The 19,328-nt window shown below is 41.0% G+C and overlaps 1 protein-coding gene across 2 annotated transcripts; it reads left to right on the top strand.

The window, feature by feature from the left end:
- Window positions 1–4,105: 4,105 nt before the first annotated feature.
- Window positions 4,106–18,849, top strand: gusb (glucuronidase, beta). Of its 2 annotated transcripts, none has more exons than XM_048230260.1 (12): window positions 4,106–4,388; window positions 5,169–5,354; window positions 5,541–5,722; window positions 7,571–7,713; window positions 9,033–9,220; window positions 11,289–11,444; window positions 11,797–11,975; window positions 12,218–12,364; window positions 14,684–14,783; window positions 16,129–16,305; window positions 16,535–16,670; window positions 17,631–18,849. In XM_048230260.1, the coding sequence occupies exons 1-12, from the start codon at window positions 4,182–4,184 to the stop codon at window positions 17,777–17,779; spliced, it is 1,950 nt and encodes a 649-aa protein (XP_048086217.1). In that variant the 5' UTR covers window positions 4,106–4,181; the 3' UTR covers window positions 17,780–18,849. The 2 variants fall into 2 exon arrangements, with proteins under 2 accessions (XP_048086217.1, XP_048086227.1); XM_048230270.1 differs by having other exon boundaries at window positions 4,107–4,388; window positions 14,684–14,768.
- Window positions 18,850–19,328: the final 479 nt, after the last annotated feature.

Consider the following 19,328-nt stretch of genomic DNA (forward strand, 5'->3'; position numbering starts at 1 on the left):
ATGTAGCCTAATATACTGTAGCCCATTCAACTACTTTTTATTTTGTTTGTGCAGATGCTGTTTTATGAATGCCAGTGCCTGAAGGCATGTTTTGTTTTAACTTTTCCTAAAGGAATAAATGTGATAAGCCAGTTTTGGTCTCAGTGCCTTCACTGTCTGACTAGTTAGCCTATATATTACTAATATATGAATTAAGCTCAACCAACTTTATTATAAGGGGCCCCACGCTTATAGCTATATACTACTAATATATTAATTAAGCTTAACCAACTTTATTGCAAGCGTTTCTGGCGCCGACAAGAGTGGCGGCATGTCAAGGTAGCTCCGTGTTTTTTTCTTGAATTTCCCCTTCGGGATCAATAAAGTATCTATCTATCTATTGTAAGGGTCCTATGGGGAGTGGTTCATATTGGGATAGGCAGAAGCACAGTTTAATATTAATTAGTTAAATAATAATAAAGTCATTAACTTTTCTATAGAAAACTATATTATTAACATATAATTTGTAAATAAAACATTTAACATTTAAATTATGTAAGAACTAACTTAATTAGTGCCAAAAATACATTAAGTTAACTATTAACACATATTAATACAATATTAGTTAATAGATTTGCTAAAACATTAACAGATTTTATGCAAACAACAAATATTTAATTGATGATGAAAAAACTATTCACTTGTGCCAAATAGATATGTTAGTAACAATTAACAAATATTAACAAAGGGTTAGGTAATTAGGGCCCGAGCACCGAAGGGCGCAAGGCCCTATTGTTTTTGTAAGGATTATTATTATTATTATTATTATTATATTAACTTTGTCTCAGAGCTTTTTCCTTTTTTGAGGTGGTTAAGATGGGTGAAAAGTCTTGAAATTTGGCACACACATCAGGTGTCACGCAAAGCAGTTAGGTACAAGAGCTTAGCCCCGGGCGTGGCCCAGGGACTCTGTAGCGCCCCTTTAGGTGATTGAGGCAGTGGTTGGCACATACTTTCAGCTAGACGCATCAAATTTGGTAGGTGTGTGTATCGCCCCAAGATGAACAACTTTCGTATGGACAATGTATTAGCCACACCCAACAGGAAGTGAGGTATTTGGGATTTTGTGCGGACTAAAATGTGATGAATTGTGATGCCAAAAGAGGTTCTTCCCATCGGTGAAAACGCATGAAATTTGGCACACACATCAAGAGGTACCGTAAATACACAGGGGAAAAGCCTTGGCACCGGGCGTTGCCCAGGAACTCCATAGCGCCCCCTTATGTCATTGTGACTTGTGGTTGGCATATAGTTGTAGATACACACACCAAATTTGGTGGGTGTATGTATCTCCCAAAAACAAACAACTTTTGTATTAACATGCCATTAGCCACACCCACAGGAAGTGAGGTAATTGAGATTTTGTGCGTTGTGGACATGATCAATTTTAACATACTCCTCCTAGACGATTGATCCGATTTATGTGAAAATTGGTATACATGATGCCAGTATGCTTCTGATTCTAAATTGTGAAGCTTTTTTTGATATGTTGTAATTTGACGAAATGGCTAAACTATGAATTTTAATACCCTTCCACATAAAAAATAAATATTTCTTAATTCACCATGCATGGTTTGAAATGTTTTAAATTTCACAGGTCTTTGAATACCATGGTAGTGATGATATTCACATGCCCATAAGGCATATTTGGCATAGCGCCACCACCTGGCAACAGAAAGAATGGCAATTACACTGATGTCACATGATCAATTTTAACATACTCCTCCTAGACGGTTTGTCAGATTCATGTAAAATTTGACTAACATTATGCCAAGATGTTGCTGATGTTAAATTGTGAAGGGATTTTTGATATGTTGTAATATGTCAAGATTTTAATAATTCACCATATAAAAAGGAAATGTGTCATAAAGTCACAGTGCATTGAATGAATGGGTTGAAACTTCTCAGGTTAATAGATTACGATTATGTTGATATCCAGACACCCAATGGGCCTGTCTGGCACAGCGCCACCACCTGGCTAAGTAGGAAATGTGCCAGAAATGGACAATGCCTTAAGTAATTGATCTCAAACTTTATAAAATATTGGATATCATTATTGTGATGATATTCACACATATATTTCACATGCTTAGCATAGCGCCACCATCTGGCCAAACAGGAAATATGCCAGAAATGCTCTATGCTTTGAATGAATGGTCTGAAACTTCTCAGGTTAATAGATATTATAATTATGTTGATATCCAGACACCCAATGGGCCTGCCTGGCATAGCGCCACCACCTGGCCAAGTAGGAAATGTGCCAGAAATGGACAATGCCTTAAGTGATTGATCTGAAACTTAATAAAATATTGGATATCATTATTGTGATTATATTCACATGTGTAATTCACATGCCTAATATAGCGCCACCATCTGGCCAAAAAGTGTATCAGAAATGTTCTTTGCTTAAAATGAATAATCTGAAATTTCTCTGGTTAATATTATGATTACGATGACACACAATGAGCCTGCCTTGCATTGTGCCCCCACCTGGCCAAGCAAGTAAATGTGCCAAAAAAAAACATGGAAAAACAAATAGCACACACATCAAATATGTAAATTTTACACATGCACCACGTCGGTGCTTTGTTAGATTCTGAAATGTCACGGGTTGCGGCCCGCAGGTGCTCGGGCCCGCCATTGCCGCTTGCAGCTATATTTCCTAGTTTGCTACTTATTATGGAGTGTTACCAAATCATTTTTTCTCACACAATGCATTGTGTGATGTTTAAAAGTGCACATCCAATTAATGAATAATTGATTAACCTTTTTCTCCCTGTTTGCTGAAGTAGGCATCAGAGTAAAACACTGGAATTACATAAAGCTCACCATGACATTTTGTCCTTAAGGGATACCAGCAATGCGTCAGTAGTCCTTAAAAATTCCTTTAAAAAAAAGTCCTTAAAAATTTAAAACAATAGGTGGGAGTGGAACCAGATCTCCCCTCAGGTTCATCAGGTGAACACAAAGTCACGGATAATCGATTGAGGTTTAAATCCTTAATTGAAAAGAAACCGTTGAAGGAACACATTTAATTAAAGAAATAGGATTAAAATATTCCTGGCTTAAAAAGACAAACAGCAACCTTCCTTTCACCCTGTCCTGCAAAGAGTTATATTGAATGTCAATGTTTTTGCTGAGATATTTGGAAGACAGGAAATTAATTGAACTGTGAGTGATTATTATATAATATATTTAGTGTGTTGCAAGTTGGCGACCTAACATAAATCGTTGTATTAGCTCATGGGCCTCGACTTAATTGGCAGGGGACCCACTGAGACAGGATAATAACAGAAATATGCCAGGTATTCGAAGTATGCACTTAACCTTTCATCTCCCAAGTGGCATCCCCAGCAATGGTGACTACTGGTCGGTCAAACCCAGTCTTGCAGAGAAAACTCACTTGTATTGCTAATTTCATCACACTTTTGCTCTTGAATAAAAAATAATGATGATTTTTCCACTTCCGTTTACTATTTGATCGAAGACTCTGAAAATAGCCTACTGAGAAATAGAACCACTCCATATAAACATTCCATATTATCTGTAGCCTATCCATGTTCTGCAGCCTCCAAGCTGTTGGATAGACTACCTGGGACCACATATAGTAATAAAGAGTGTGCTGCCCTCTAGTGAACTGTGAACAAGTTTCAGAAGGAATTAAGTTCCGGTATCATTCAGCTCTGATTATACACAGCGCATTCCAGAAGAAAAAAAACCATCAGATTATTTTGAATTTGCAAACGTACGCAATTAGGCACAAGACATTTGGCGGAGACCTACAATATCCAGAATCCCAACAACTAGTTTATCCCATCAGGGGAAAAACCTTTCCTCTCAGTTTTGAGATACTCAGGTTGCTGTGAAAGATGTGATATCCATTCCAGTCTGAAAAACTCCACAATCTGCACATCTTCAATAGCCAAACAGCCCTGCATATAGATCCTCGCGCTAAGCATGGTAGGCATTTGCTTGACAACTCCTAATTTCGCTCTTTTGCTTGCTTCCTCGTTTTCGTGCATGTAACCATATGACCAAAATCATGTGACAAATGCGGAAGTCATCAATACAGTTTGTATTTCAATGTGAACACAGTAGTAGTAGCAAGGGTGAAAGGGGGAACAGGAGACAACGAGTTGGAGATGAAACGAATTTGGCTTTCGAGCTTTCTCTGCATGACATGTTTTTGGAATGTTGGTTACCCTCTGGAAAATGGAATGCTTTTCCCTCGTGAATCTCCTAGCCGCGAAATTAAAGATCTGAACGGGCTATGGGCATTCCGAGCTGATTTTTCGAAGGACAGGAATCTAGGATTTCAGAAAGCATGGTTTCAAAGTCCGTTGGTCGAGGTAAACTTCAATTGCTGTCGAAATGTGCATGATGTTCCCTGTGTTGATGAAAATATATCATCCCTCTGTGGAAACAAATGTAGTATATTGTAACAATTTGGAAAAAAAACCTTCTACGCCAACCAACCAAGATGCGCATGTTTACTCGTCTCGGGCATTACATTTGAAATGGGCACAAGTGAGGGCACAAGCCCCGGGGTGTGTTTGCATAATGACGTTTAACCTATTTTCTACAGTTGCATTTGCATTAATTTATGTATATTGAAGGTGAAAAAACAAGCCTGACTTGAGGGGGGATTAGACGTAGGCTAGCCTAAGTAAGGAACAGGTTATTACTTCTAGAATAAGGATTGGTCACACGTTTTTGAACAGTAGGCTAGGCTACTTTATTTATATTAGGGAAACACCAGAGTGGCTTGTGTTCATGTCAACTTGTGACGGTGCAACATGTTTTGATTTCTTGTAGAAAGTATGACTGCCAAAGACAAGATATATTTAGAGAATTGCGAGAGATTGGCTTGGGAGAAGTATCATTGAAAAGTATTTTAGAAGTAGGCCTAGGGTTAAGCGGGAGGGGAAAACGCTTTTTTTTTTTTTTTTTTACATTTTTAAAAGACACTGGACTATATAGCAGGATATAGTGCACTAAGGTGCTAGTCCCATAGGTGACAGCAATGCAACTTTTTGGATGCCCCGGCTTTCGTAAAACCCCGAAGAAGAACAACAACAAGCCTGACCTGAAAATAAACTCATAATGTTAAATCTGTCTCTGCTCTTCAGACTGGTCCAGTGATTGATATGCCCGTGCCTGCCAGCTACAATGATATTACCCAGGACGCCAAGCTCAGGGATTTCATAGGCTGGGTGTGGTATGAGCGAGAAGTGTGGATCCCAGGCAGCTGGCTGCAGGACATGGACCGCAGGATTGTGCTGAGAGTGGGAAGTGCTCACTATTACTCTGTGGTTGTAAGTATAATGCAGCTGTAAGCACTGATCTCCCTGATGTTCAACCTCAGCTGTCTGCTGCTCTGTTCTGTCAGTGTCAGCTGAAGACTTTGCCACTCATGAGGTTTTAAAATCCTCATGATAACATTTAATAGCACTCAGTGGCGTTATTTCTGTCCATTCCTGTTTTCCTGTGGAACGTTTTAGTGGGTGAACGGGGTCAAGGTGACTGAACATGAGGGTGGCCATCTTCCTTTCGAAGCTGACATCAGCTCAGTCGCACGAAAGACTCCCGGAACACCATGCCGCATCACCATTGCTGTAAACAACACCCTGGACCTCCACACCTTACCACCAGGGTCCATCCAGCACATGAATGACCCCAAAAAGTAACCAGTCACCATATCTGTTCCACTGAACTATACAGGTGTTGGTTATATAATTAGAATATCATGAAAAAGTTGATTTATTTCAGTAATTCCGTTCAAAAAGTGGAACTTATTATAATGTATACATTCATTCTATACAGACTGATTTATTTCAAGTGTTTATTTTTTTTAGTTTTGATGATTTATAACTGACAACTAATGAAAATCCCAAATTCAGTATCTCAGAAAATTAGAATATTGTGAAAAGGTTCAATATTGAAGACACCTGGTGCCACACTCTAATCAGCTAATTAACTCAAAACACCTGCAAAGGCCTTTACATGGTCTCTCAGTCTAGTTCTGTAGGCTAAACAATCATGGAGAAGACTGCTGACTTGACAGTTGTCCAAAAGACGACCATTGACACCTTGTACAAGGAGGGCAAGACACAAAAGGTCATTGCTAAAGAGGCTGGCTGTTCACAGAGCTCTGTGTCCAAGCACATTAGAGAGGTGAAGAGAAGGAAGAGATGTGGTAGAAAAAAGTGTACAAGCAATAGGGATAACCGCACCCTGGAGAGGACTGTGAAACAAAACCCATTCAAAAATGTGGGGGAGATTCACAAAGAGTGGACTGCAGCTGGAATCAGTGCTTCAAGAACCACCACGCACAGACTTATGCAAGACATGGGTTTCAGCTGTCGCATTCCTTGTGTCAAGCTACTCTTGAACAAGAGACAGTGTCAGAAGCGTCTCGTCTGGGATAAAGACAAAAAGGACTGGCCTGCTGCTGAGTGGTCCAAAGTTATGTTCTCTGATGAAAGTACATTTTGTATTTCCTTTGGAAATCAAGGTCCCAGAGTCTGAAGGAAGAGGGAGAGGCACAGAATCCACGTTGCTTGAAGTCCAGTGTAAAGTTTCCACAGTCAGTGATGGTTTGGGGTGCCATGTCATCTGCTGGTGTTGGTCCACTGTGTTTTCTGAGGTCCAAGGTCAAGAGCAGTGAGCTGTGCCGTGCCTGAGCAGTGAGCTGTGCCGTGCCTGAGCAGTGCCACAGACAGATCGACTCCATGCCAGGCCACATTGCTGCAGTAATTAAAAAAAAAATGTTCATACTTTTCAGTTGGCCAACATTTCTGAAAAAAACTTTTTTTGTATTGGTCTTAAGTAATATTCTAATTTTCTGAGATACTGAATTTGGGATTTTCATTAGCTGTCAGTTATAATCATCAAAATTAAAAGAAATAAACATTTGAAATATATCAGTCTGTGTGTAATGAATGAATATAATGTACAAGTTTCACTTTTTGAATGGAATTAGTGACATAAATCAACTTTTTGATGATATTCTAATTATATGACCAGCACCTGTAGTTACATTGGGAAAAAAAATCCATGTTAATACAGATATGCAGATTTATTGTTTTGCTTAAAGGTTCTCTAAGTCTTACGCGGTTTCTAAGCTAGAATTTGTTGTCACATACAACAAACATCTCCTTATGATCCACTAACTGCCTGTTCCCTGAATATGCTGTAAAAAACGTGATCCCTGTGGACAGTGCAGGCTCCGAAAACGGCAAAAAAACAGCCTGGTCCAACCTGGACCATGAAACATAACAAACTGTTCCAGCCAATCACTGACGAGATGCGCATTCATGACAGTTTCAGTTGCACTGGAGGGAGGGAGCTGTAGAGCTACAGTAGCTCTCTGTTTTGTTTGAAATGTCAACAGAAGTGACATTACCCAACTGTGCTTAGAGAACCTTTAAATGGGAATGAGTATGTTATTTAAGCAAGCAGAAACTTGTGATTTGGGGTTAAAATGAGACTGAGCTTGTTTGTCTTTTTTAAATAACTTTTGCATGGACAGGTATCCAGAGGGGTATTTTATACAGAACACTAATTTTGACTTCTTCAACTATGCTGGCATACACCGCCCAGTTCTTCTCTACACTACACCTGCTGTGTACATTGATGATATCACAGTGCAGACATCCTATTCAGACAGCACAGGTACGATTGGTGATTCTTTCACAGCCTGAGCCTCACTGTTTTTCTGTATGTTCAGAGAGCTTAATGACTGTTGATGTTCAATGTCAGCTCATCTGGTAAAAGTAAAATGTCAGTAGATAAAAAAAGATGAAGTCATAACAATAACATTCAGAAATCAAGCCATCTGTGGGGTATTACCAAAGTCCTTTTAGGCAAGTCCCTCCACTCGGCGGCCATATGGCAACGCTTTTTGGGCACTCATCGGGCATCCATCTCGGCATAAGTGCGCGTGCGCAAGGCTTCACGACACCAATCTACTGCAATCTTGCTCCAGCAGCGAGATCACAACACATGATTGGCACGATGTCTTCACAACACACCACATTATTGGCTCAATGTATTCACAACACAGCACATGATTGGCTCAATGTATTCACATGTCAACGTTCTGCCACGGAAGGGGTGTGATATGCGTAGACAACTGCGTTACAAACTAAGCTAAGCCCATGCATTTCTATGGAGAGTTTTTTTGAGTGCTGTGTCTCATTAGAAAGTCTCTGGGTATACTACAAATCTCGATTAGTGGGTTAGCGAGGTATGTTGCGCTCAAAGCCGGGGTATGCTGTGACACGAAAGTGGATCTGTTTTAGTGTCTATATCACCATGGTATCTTATGCTGTCAACCAAACCTAGTCGGGAGGAGGTTATGTGCTAAGTTATAGCTCAAATCGTGTAATCTACCGCCCACTGACCAATCAATTGTCTTAAAAACGAAGTTTTCTCACGTGTAGGATTCTGTCATATATCTTACAGGTGGAGCTCCGCCTAACATTTTGGATCTCGAATGCGCTTTAATAGTGCTGTGCATGCAAATATCCCACTATGGACGTGCATACCATACAACAACTGATGACAATTTATTTACAGTATTTGATGTTATAGGTTAGACACACAAAAATACTGCAGTGTAGATTAAGCTGTCGCTCATGAATGTGGAAGTAATTGTTTTTAAATAGAGGCGGTCTTGTGCGTCTCCGCGTTTTACGATTGGCCAAAGTCATCCCAACACAGAGAACGCGCACAGATCTGAGCTGAAAGCCTAGTTTGACAAATATAGCCTATCACATAACTGCTATCGTTGTATCACTTAACGTATACCCCTGAGTCAAGGCTTTGTGAAGCCTCGATATGTCTACATAGCCTAGATATGTGTAACGTGCTTCGTAGTATACCCCACTGCAGTCCAACCTTGAATGTTTTACTAAAAATTCTGTCAACATCCTGCTCTGCTATACTATAATATTTAGATGTTTTGTCTCTCCATGTGTTTTGTGTTTTAGGGATAATCAGTTATCAAGTGTCTGTACTGGGCAGTGGCCATGCCACAGTGAAGGTCTCCCTCACAGACAAGGATGGCAAATGTGTAGCTTCTTCTAATGGAGCCAGTGGTGTCCTCAAAGTGCTAAATGTCAACCTGTGGTGGCCCTACCTGATGCATGAAAATCCAGGATACATGTACTCTATGGAGGTAAGGAAGCTTGTATTGGATGGCCAGTTCCCTCTCAGTAGAGAGCTGTGTCTATTGAATCCTGGTGGACACACAACATACACGTGAAAATTGAGGGTGACGAAGAATGTGTGTGTCAGTCATTAATATCTTCCCTGGAAAAATTTACATTTAATACAGTTAGATAGGAGTACACTACCCAAGGACATTTACTGGGACATTTACACCAGGGGATGTCAGTCAAGAGCCAAGAATATCATCAGAGACCCAGTCATCCCAACAATAGCCTCATCTCTGTGCTACAGTCTGGATAACATTATCTCTGTCTGAAAGCCAGTACTGAGAGACTGGAAAAAACTTCTATCCGCATCTTGAATGAGGACGGTACCTAGAGCACATGACATGATGACAAAACCTCGATGCACTTGAGACATGCAGATCAGCTTGCATCACATAAGTATACTTATTTGACATTCATACATACATATCACAGTAACACTTATCTTTTATCATTTGTCTATTTCATTTTTATTTATATCTACATAATATACACACTGCACAGTCAATTAAGTCAGAGGACTGAGCATTTCACTACAACTTTTATTTTGTATAAATTTATGTGTTAAATAAATAACTTAAAGAAGGCTTAAATAAGTTAGTTTTATTAGAAAGCTCTCTGCATATAGCAGCTCTCTTACCTGATCATAGGTCTATCACTTGATCATTTGCTCTGGCTTTTCAAAATCTACAAAGATTTCTTCAGATAGTTACACCGGTTTGGCACATGCACAGCACATTCCACCCTCTCCCTCTCTGGCCTATCGTTGCCACCTTCTTGATAAATACAGTGTCCCACGCCTGCAGCTTGTGTGCCATGCTCAGTTCTATTGTACATTGTATTGTAGACTATCCCAGGGCTCTACAGTGCGCCCATTTCACTCGCACATGCGAGTAAAAATGATGCCGCGCGAGTGCAAAAAAATATTTAGGCGCACTGGTGCGAATGACTTCTAACCATGTCAATGTTTGTCTATAAAATACACCGCAACATCGAGAAACATTACTGGTGCAAACCATAGAATCACGTCGCGAATGCAGCATAAGAACTACACCTCCCATCAACGTTAGCAGTTTCGCGTTGTGACTCGCTAGTAGTCGCTTCTATCAAATCCAAGAGCGCGCAGAAAAAGCGGAAAGTTAGACTAGCCAGCCAAGATGCAAAGATTGAAGAAATTAGTTCTTCTATCCACCGAATTCATTGGATATAGGAGGAACAGGATGAGATTCTGAGAATGCAGTGAGAGAAGGAAAGGTAACCTAACATGCCTTTTAGCCCAGTTGATGTATTGGCTGCAATATGCAAAATATAGCTGTAGCGAACCGGCACAAAAGTAGCCTCCCGTAATACTCCCATTTTATTCAAAGGTAGAACGCTACTGACAACTCCAGGCTTCCACGCATGCTTGTTTGTTTACACCGAATACAAGCTGGAGTGCAAAACGAAAGTAGGCATAACGTTTGCCTACTGCCCCCATCAATGCAGATATTTCAAATAAACACTAAAAGTATAAAACATATATCCTTGATTAGCCTATGTTGGGTTTTGTGGAAGAGAAAATGGACTGTTTTAGTAGTAGTATTAGGCAGTATGCTGTCAGATAGGTCACCATGGGCATATTTGGATTAGCTATAGATTGATTCACAAATAAATAAATTAGCCTACATTTGGCAGGATACTTAATAAACAGGCTAAATGCAAATATGGCAATGTATTATATTATTTTACATTAACAAAATGTAGGAAAATAGAACAGACTGAAAATAAAGTAGGCATTGACCTTTGAAATCCTGTTTCCTGTAGCCTAAATGTTGTCAGTCATTCTTAATATTTGCAATTGGTGCACTGGCATGTTTAACTGTTAGCTGCAGTATAATGTTACATTAAGTTAAGTACAGAACTGACTGTGCGCCCAAATTTTTGTCTGTGCTCCTAAATTTTTTAACTTGGGCGCACAAGTGCTCCTGAAAATAAATGTTAGTGTAGAGCCCTGTATCCTCAGGTAAGTCACGAGTTGTTCCTGTTTTTCAGGTACAGGTGTTGGCAGAAACCAAAAATGGTGTTAAAGAGGAAGATGTGTACACTCTACCGGTTGGCATCCGCACGGTCCAAGTCACCAATACCCAGTTCCTCATCAACAACAAACCCTTTTACTTCCACGGAGTGAACAAGCACGAGGACTCAGATGTAAGTACCAGCAGAGGGCAGCACTGTCCCACTCTCTGAATCCTTACAGTGTTAATTAATATGAGGCATTGCCACTCTCTACCACTGAAGAAGTGTGGCACAACTACAGTGTAATATAGCTTTGTTTTGAAAACTGTTAGTCTGCATCAAAATGGCTTGTATTTCAATATTGCCTGTAGTTATAAGTGTATAATGTTTAGGTAATATTTTGGAACAAGTGCCCAATTACGTTAATTCATTTGGAGTCAGATAATAGGAAAGTTCACCGCAGTGGTGTTATTCCTCTGGAGCATCCTGTGTCTTTATTGGCGGTTTGTTTGTACATGTTTTTGTTCTGCTCTGTTCTGGACAGATCCGAGGGAAGGGTCTGGATTTGCCTCTCGTTGTGAAGGATTTTAACCTGCTCAAGTGGCTTGGTGCCAACTCCTTCCGTACCAGCCACTACCCCTACGCTGAGGAGATCCTTCAGATGTGTGACCGCCATGGCATCGTTGTCATAGATGAGTGCCCAGGAGTGGGCATCAAGGACATGTATGTCTGTTATGTTCTCTTTACTGAATCTTTGATGATAATGATGGGAGTGGGGGTGTTGCGTTGCGTTTTGCTGTGGCGCAACTGGCTACAGTGCCCATACCACATTCTTTTTTCACCTCACGTTTCTGTGTATTTAATATCTGCCTGCAATGTGTATATGTACTTCTCAGTGTTGTCTTTCTTGATTGAGGTCTTATGGGGAATAACCCCTTTACCTTTGGCACGTGTGTCATCCTCAGACGCAGTTTTGATAACACCTCTCTGGCCCATCACCTGGTTGTCATGGACGAGCTGGTGCAGAGAGACAAAAACCACCCCTCTGTGGTCATGTGGTCTGTAGCCAATGAGCCGGCAGCTGAGATGCCCCCAGCTGGATACTACTTCAAGTGAGTAAGCTAGCCACACTGCTGCCTTGTCTGCCAACACCTCAACAGATATGCAAGACTCAATAACATAATGTAATACTTCACATCCATATACTGCTGCACACACATCTCACATGTCTGGAAGTAAAATGATAATAAAGCCACATCAGATTTTTATTGCAGGATATATTGAGTAGAGAATATTCATTTCTTTATTTAATTCAGTGTGTGGAATTGCTGCAGCGCACACCCTCCTGTGTGTGTGTGTGGGTGGGGGGAGAAGGAATGTGGTCTGAGCAGAATAGCACACCTGAAGCTTTTCATTTGAGAGTCATGAACAGGTGTAACCTACATAATATAAACTAGACAGCATCAAGTTGCTCCCAGGAGTTTTTATGTACATCTGGGTAGGAGTTTATGACAGGCTTGCAAATATGCTGCTGTACTTGCCAGCCTGTATTCAGATGTTTAGAAGTAAATCCTTTACACTGTGGTTGGATGTGGCTCAAGTCCTCCACGAAGATGCTCCTTGCTCACAAGCTGAACAAGCTCAGCTGAACAAAAATGGCTCTAGGTGTCCCTTTGGCCGGTTCTATCACCACAGCCACTCAGAATCAGCCAATGCTGCATACACATCCCCTGTGACAAACACATGGCAGAGAATGGCAGAGATAACTCCTTAGTAATTACTCTGTCCTCCAAGGAGATAGCAAACATGGCCACACCCACGATTAGGTGAAAACACCACCACATGTTAAAACAATTCAAAACATGCAAGCTCAGTCCTACTAGCTCTTGCAAGTACATGTTTTACAGGTGCACTGACTGGTAGGGACGGACCGGGACTAAAATTCAGCTATGAGGTCTTCTAGGTCCGGACCTCTATCATTTTTTAAGAGCTAAAAATAAATTTTGAAGCTAAATATTAACCTGAACAAAAAAAATCAGCAGTTGAAAACCCTGTGGCAAGTGCATTCTTAATTCAGTTTTGTGTTACCTGTATCAGTGTCTGCTGGCCTGGGACGGACTGGGACTAAAATAAAGGCCCTGGACTTTCTTCCAATTAAGCCCACTATTCGCTCACACACACATCATAATCCAGTCTCTCAATATTATTATGCCAGTGAAAGTATGACATTCAAAATAGTCAGTTAGATTTTACAAAACTGATTATTATTGATTGACTGATTATTATTTTACCTTAATTTGTATAAGTAGCCTAAACCAACAGGGATGTCATACTTTTTAATATTTTTAAGATTAACAGACATTGCACATACATACAAAGCCTTCAACTTGGTCTGGTTGGTGCATTACAGTATATTATCAAGATGTGTATGGACCTAGGTTTAGAGCTATTCCTTGCGTACGTAGTAGTTGTGATCGCAAATGTCTAGACAAGTATCATTCCTTGTCATTTTGTAATGAAGCAACAACCTCTGTTTTGCACAAGGGCAAAAAACTGCACCATTACCACTAAACATGCAAATGTGTAGTCTTTGAGGGTCAGGGACATGGGAACCAATTTCTGTGAGACAAATTGAACTGCGTTGAAACCGCTAATGTGTGCATGGCATCTATCGTGCACATGAGCGCACCCAGACCTGGACCTTTTAACATCATCAGGTCGGACTTACACATACACAGGGATTTGGGGGTTTCTCCCCCAAGAAAAAAGGTTTAAATTTCTGGTTGCTAAACACACCATCTTAACGTAGTTTGAGACAGACAGAAATACTAAAGCCTGGCTTGTCTTCTGTATGACTCACATCAGCATCTCACTGCTTGACTGATAAAAAATATAGGCTACCGAACAGGGACATCGCCATAGGTTACTTCAGTCGAGAGTTGGCAACCTTGGTGATGCTGTAGCATTTCCATTGTCCCTTGTGCCTATCCTGCTATTTAAAACACGATGGCACAAATGTTGCTAGTTTTTTGAATGAGAATGATAACTGATAGACTACGGATAGGCTACGGATAGGCATAAGTGAAGCATATTTATTTGGAAAGCTAGACACGGACTAGGCTACTTAGTTGATGAAGTGTATTGAGCTAGGCCGATGGCGGTTGGATGGACGGCCATTCTTGACTTTTCCAGAATGTCCAGTTTGCCAGTCCACCCCTGCTGATCGGCCTCATTCCTTTGTTTTAACAGCAAACCAGTGTTTCTACTTAGTGTTTCAGTAATATATTGTAGCATGTATATTTTAGGCTTACAGACATTATATACATATTGGTTTATAAGTAGAGATGGGAGTTTATACCAGATGGTCAGTTTAAACAAGTGGGTTATATTACTCATAGGACATAATTTCTCATCTTTTCTCCCTTTTTCAGGACACTGGTATCTCACACAAAGTCCTTGGACCCAACGCGACCAGTGACGTTTGTGACCGACAGTAACTATGCCAGGGACAAAGGAGTAAGACTCTCGGCTGTATGAGCTATTCATTGGTTTGCTGTGGCTCACTAGCCTCTCCCATTTAATGCAGTTTCAGGGGGAAAAAAACAATTTCAGTTCAGAATAGATGAGCTTCTACTCATATTTTTTGGGCGGTGGTAGTGTAGTGGTTAAGGAGCTGGGTTAGCGTGCAGTAGCCTGAAAGTTGTCGGTTCAATTCCCAGCTTCCACCGTTGTGCCCTTGAGCAAGGCACTTAAAGGAGAATTCCGGTGTGATATTGACCTAAAGTGTGTTGAAACATGATACCGAGTGTGAACGTATGTCTCATAGCTCACCTCGCTTGTCCCCTGCACTCAGAAATCTGGCGCTAGTTAGCCGATGCTACCAACAGCTTTTTCAATGGTGGTGCTTCGGCATCGGGCTAACCATGCAAATAAATCACTGTTTTACACCATTTCACGAGGCTCAATGTATCTCCACACTTCATTGATAGACTTCGAGGGCCCTGACATTTAAAAGCGAGACATTGAGAAAAAAAGCACTGGTAGTTTACTTACAAGACGATTTATGCAGACAGTATATTCGAAGTTTAGCGTTTGCAGCCATCTTGAATTTAGTCACGATATGTAGAGCGACGAGTAAGAATGAACAGGTATGATAAGGGATCAGATTCCAAAATTAATTCAGTGGAAATGCATGGATTCCCGTTTCTTCCAGTAGCAGCAACTGGAATCCATGCATTTCCACGGAATTATTTTTGGAATCTGATCCCCTTATCATACCTGTTCGTTTCAGATTCATCGCCGAATTTATCTTGACTAAATTCAAGATGGCGCTCTAACGGTAAAATTCCTTAAGGTACTGTCTGTATAAATCGCCTTGTAAATAAACTACCAGTGCTTTTTCAAAAGTTCTCTATGTCTCGCTTTAAATGGCAAGGCCCTCGAAGTCTACCAATGAAGTATGGAGCTACTTTGAGCCTCGTAAATGGTAAAAAACAGTGATTTATTTGCATGGCTAGGCCGATGCCCGAGGCACCACAACGACTGTGTTGGTAGCATTGGCTAACTAGCGCCAGATTTCTGAGTGCAGGGGACAAGCCGAGGTGAGCTATGAGACATACATTCACACTCGTTATCATGTTTCAACACACTTTAGGTCAAAATCACACCGGAATTATCCTTTAACCCCAAGTTTCTCCGGGGACAATGTGATCCCTTGTAATATAGCTGACATATGTAAGTCACTTTGGTCAAGAAGTGTCTGCTAAATGTAATGTAATGTAATGTAATATTTCCTGTTTGCAATATCCTGATGAAGTCTGGCACAATTACGCCCAAATCTGTCCCATATTAACTATTTGCCCCCTCTGATGTACAGGCACCATATGTGGACGTGGTGTGTGTGAACAGCTATTTCTCCTGGTATCATGACCCTGGCCACTTCGAGGTCATCTCCATCCAGCTGAACACCCAGTTTGAGAACTGGTACGGAATGTACCAGAAGCCCATTATTCAGAGCGAATACGGGGCGGACGCCGTACCTGGACTGCACAACGTAAGTCGTGGGAATCTCTTGGATGTGTTGCCCCCTTATCTCAGTGTAGATGTACCATGTGTCCACCATATCTATAGATAGCTATGCTATAGATAGCTAGCTAGATTATGTCTATGGCTCCCATGGCACTACAGAAAGAGACTTGACACCACATTTGAGGGTTGAAATATTGAGTGCACTGACAAAATAAGCATTAAAAATGGAAAGTGATCTGTAATGTTTTTTGCAGGATCCTCCTATGATGTTCACAGAAGAGTACCAGAAAATAGTCCTACAAAATTACCACAATGTGTTTGACCAGAAAAGGAAGAAATATGTCATCGGCGAGCTCATTTGGAATTTTGCGGATTTTATGACGGCACAAAGTAAGGACCCATTTTGCCCTTTTCATCCTCTGCCCCATTTCATAGGAAATGTAGTTTTACCCACTAAATGAAATCACAATCACGCATAAAGCTATCAGTCTTGGCTACAATGAATGAGCCCTTATATGTGCTACTGCTGGAATGTAGGCCAGCGCCAGGTATGGAAATCTCTGGGCTGTCTCCTGCGAGGGCAGCTTGAGTAGGGGTGGCAGGCTGGCAGGGTACATCTTTACCAGCTGAGCTTGTGAGCATGCCCAGACCTATCCCCTTGCACCACCACTATCGCTATATGAGTCTGTCAGTGCAGCATTCCATAGGTGTTTCCATCATGGGACGCCAAGGTGATGGCTGTGGTGAAGGGCCTCATGCGACCCCTGTCTTGCCTGACATGACCATGTGTCATACGATGGCTTGAAAAGGTGATTGGCTCTCAGGCAAAAATGTCACCTGCAAACTGAGGACATCATTCACTGAGGCACTTCTTTGTTTGGATTAGCACACAGCTCTTTCTAGTTCTTCCTTCACAATCACAAGGCATTGCATTGGTTTGCACATTTCAAAGCCGGTTAACTGTCTAATGGTCCCCGTCCACATCTCAGCCAAACTCCCCTCAAGGGCGTCCTCGTGCTTGACATGCTGTAGTGTACACATCTGGTTCTTGAGAGATTGCTATGACAAATGAAGCTGGTAGGCTCCTGCAACATGTCCACAAAGTGGGAGACTTGGAACGCCTGGTTTGTGGACAGTGGAATTTACAGCGAAGGCTTACAGAGGCAACTCCCGGCTCCGAACAGCTTGGTCATGCCAGTCTAAGGTCACAGAAATCACCCTCCACCGAATGCCACAGATTCCTCCCCTCAAGGCAAATTTAGGTCTTAGGTTGTCTGCCTTCCTTCTCCAACTTTATCTTTAGCCTTGTGCCAAACAACACAAGTAACCCTCTCCTCTTTCCTTTCCTAGCCATCACTCGTGTTGTGGGGAACAAAAAGGGCGTCTTCACACGTCAGAGGCAACCCAAAGCTGCAGCCTACCTCCTGCGGGACCGCTACTGGAGAATAGCCAATGAGACGGGCATCCTTCCGGTCTGGGCTAAGTACCCTTGCTCTTAACGCGAGGCCTAGACTCGACTGGGCACAGTGAAATGGAGGCATACAACTACCAAAGTGCCTTTTTTTGTTGCTATACTTAATTGTGAATCTACATCAGAGCTGGAATTATATTGTTGTTTGTATAGTCCCAGTAATGCCTGAGAATTGTATTTCGGTTCATCACAGGTGGCTTTCGACATCAGGTGAATCAGGCTTTTGTTTTATTTGTTTTTGTTTATCACTCATTTGAGTGCTTGGATTGTGGGGGAAACACACATGTGCACACACAACACAGAATTGCTTGCGTGGTGAAAAAAGGTGACATTTTTGTGTGAAAAAATACTTCCATGGATTCATCATCTATCATTTAATTTACCCATTTTATACATTTCATGTCTTATATGGTTGTGGCAGCATTTATTTCGACTGCAACACTGAAGTCACTTTGTTTTTATTGCTGACAAGCATACCAGTTATCAGTGTCCCTCCTTTGAAACACAGTCCATCAATTCACCCTTTGTGTTGAGAACATTCCAAACATCCATGACATTCCACCTGCTTTTACCTTGTACCAATATACACTGAAATTCTTGAACTAACTGCAGCCTCTGTGCTTACAGAGTAAAAGCCCTTTAAACATTGTATGAAAATGCACTGGTTGCAAGGACTAGTCACATCACCTTTTACATACATGTCTAAGTTATTCTAAATCTTGCCCTTGAGATGGGAAAACAAGATGCTGTGATGTCCCTCAACCAGTAACGTTATGTGCAGCTGGCCTGTCCTGTACTTTGGGTTGTCCTGTCCAAATGGCGTGAAGCACTTGAATGTAAATGTGACACCCTTGCCTGCCTATATGTTCCGTCCGTCTCCATTTAGTGCAGAATACCAGCAGGTTGAGGTGACCCTATGCTGCCAAACCATTACATTTGTGTCTAATGGTTAATTCTGTATTCTACGCATAATAACTATTGCAGAAGAGATCACATTGTGTAATTGGTATACTCTGCAGGCTTCCCCCTTTCTATGCCGGACAATGATCCATGAGAATTGTATGCCATTTTTAAATAAATTCAGAGTACATGTGTGTACATTTGTCTTAGTCATGCTTGAAGAATATAGAATGTTATTTTTCTATATCAATAAAATTTAATAATAAAAAAAAGTGTTTTTGGAAGCTAATGACTAAAGTAGCATTCAAGAAAACTAATGCACACACTGGATTAGAAAGAAAACTATACTATATATAGTGTATATATACTATATATAGTCCACATACTGGACTGTCCACCTCAACAGCAACAGACAAAAGAGGGAGCAGAGGTCTTATTTTTCTGAGGGAATGTTTTAATGGTAGACCATTTCCACACAACAATGAGATGATTATTTTTTATAGTTCACTGAAGTGTATTCTCTCCAAATTGCTCTTCAAACAGTTAAGAAGGTGGATTTTATCCGATTGTTTTTCTGCACTGTTCTCCTGTTCTTGTAACACTTTTCCATGTAAGAAAATACAGCATTTATTTTCTTAAACTTATATTTGGCAAATACAGAAGCAAACCTAAACACA

The sequence above is a fragment of the Alosa alosa genome, chromosome 2, assembly GCF_017589495.1.
Source record: "Alosa alosa isolate M-15738 ecotype Scorff River chromosome 2, AALO_Geno_1.1, whole genome shotgun sequence".
In the NCBI taxonomy this organism is placed as follows: domain Eukaryota; kingdom Metazoa; phylum Chordata; class Actinopteri; order Clupeiformes; family Clupeidae; genus Alosa; species Alosa alosa.

Bases quoted from the DNA above. Each gene is read 5' to 3' on its own strand.
- gusb (XM_048230260.1), top strand. From the start codon at position 4,182: ATGAAACGAATTTGGCTTTCGAGCTTTCTCTGCATGACATGTTTTTGG. The intron at 5,355-5,540 runs GTAAGTATAATG...GGAACGTTTTAG, and splicing joins CTCACTATTACTCTGTGGTT to TGGGTGAACGGGGTCAAGGT. The intron at 16,306-16,534 runs GTAAGTCGTGGG...TGTTTTTTGCAG, and splicing joins CCGTACCTGGACTGCACAAC to GATCCTCCTATGATGTTCAC.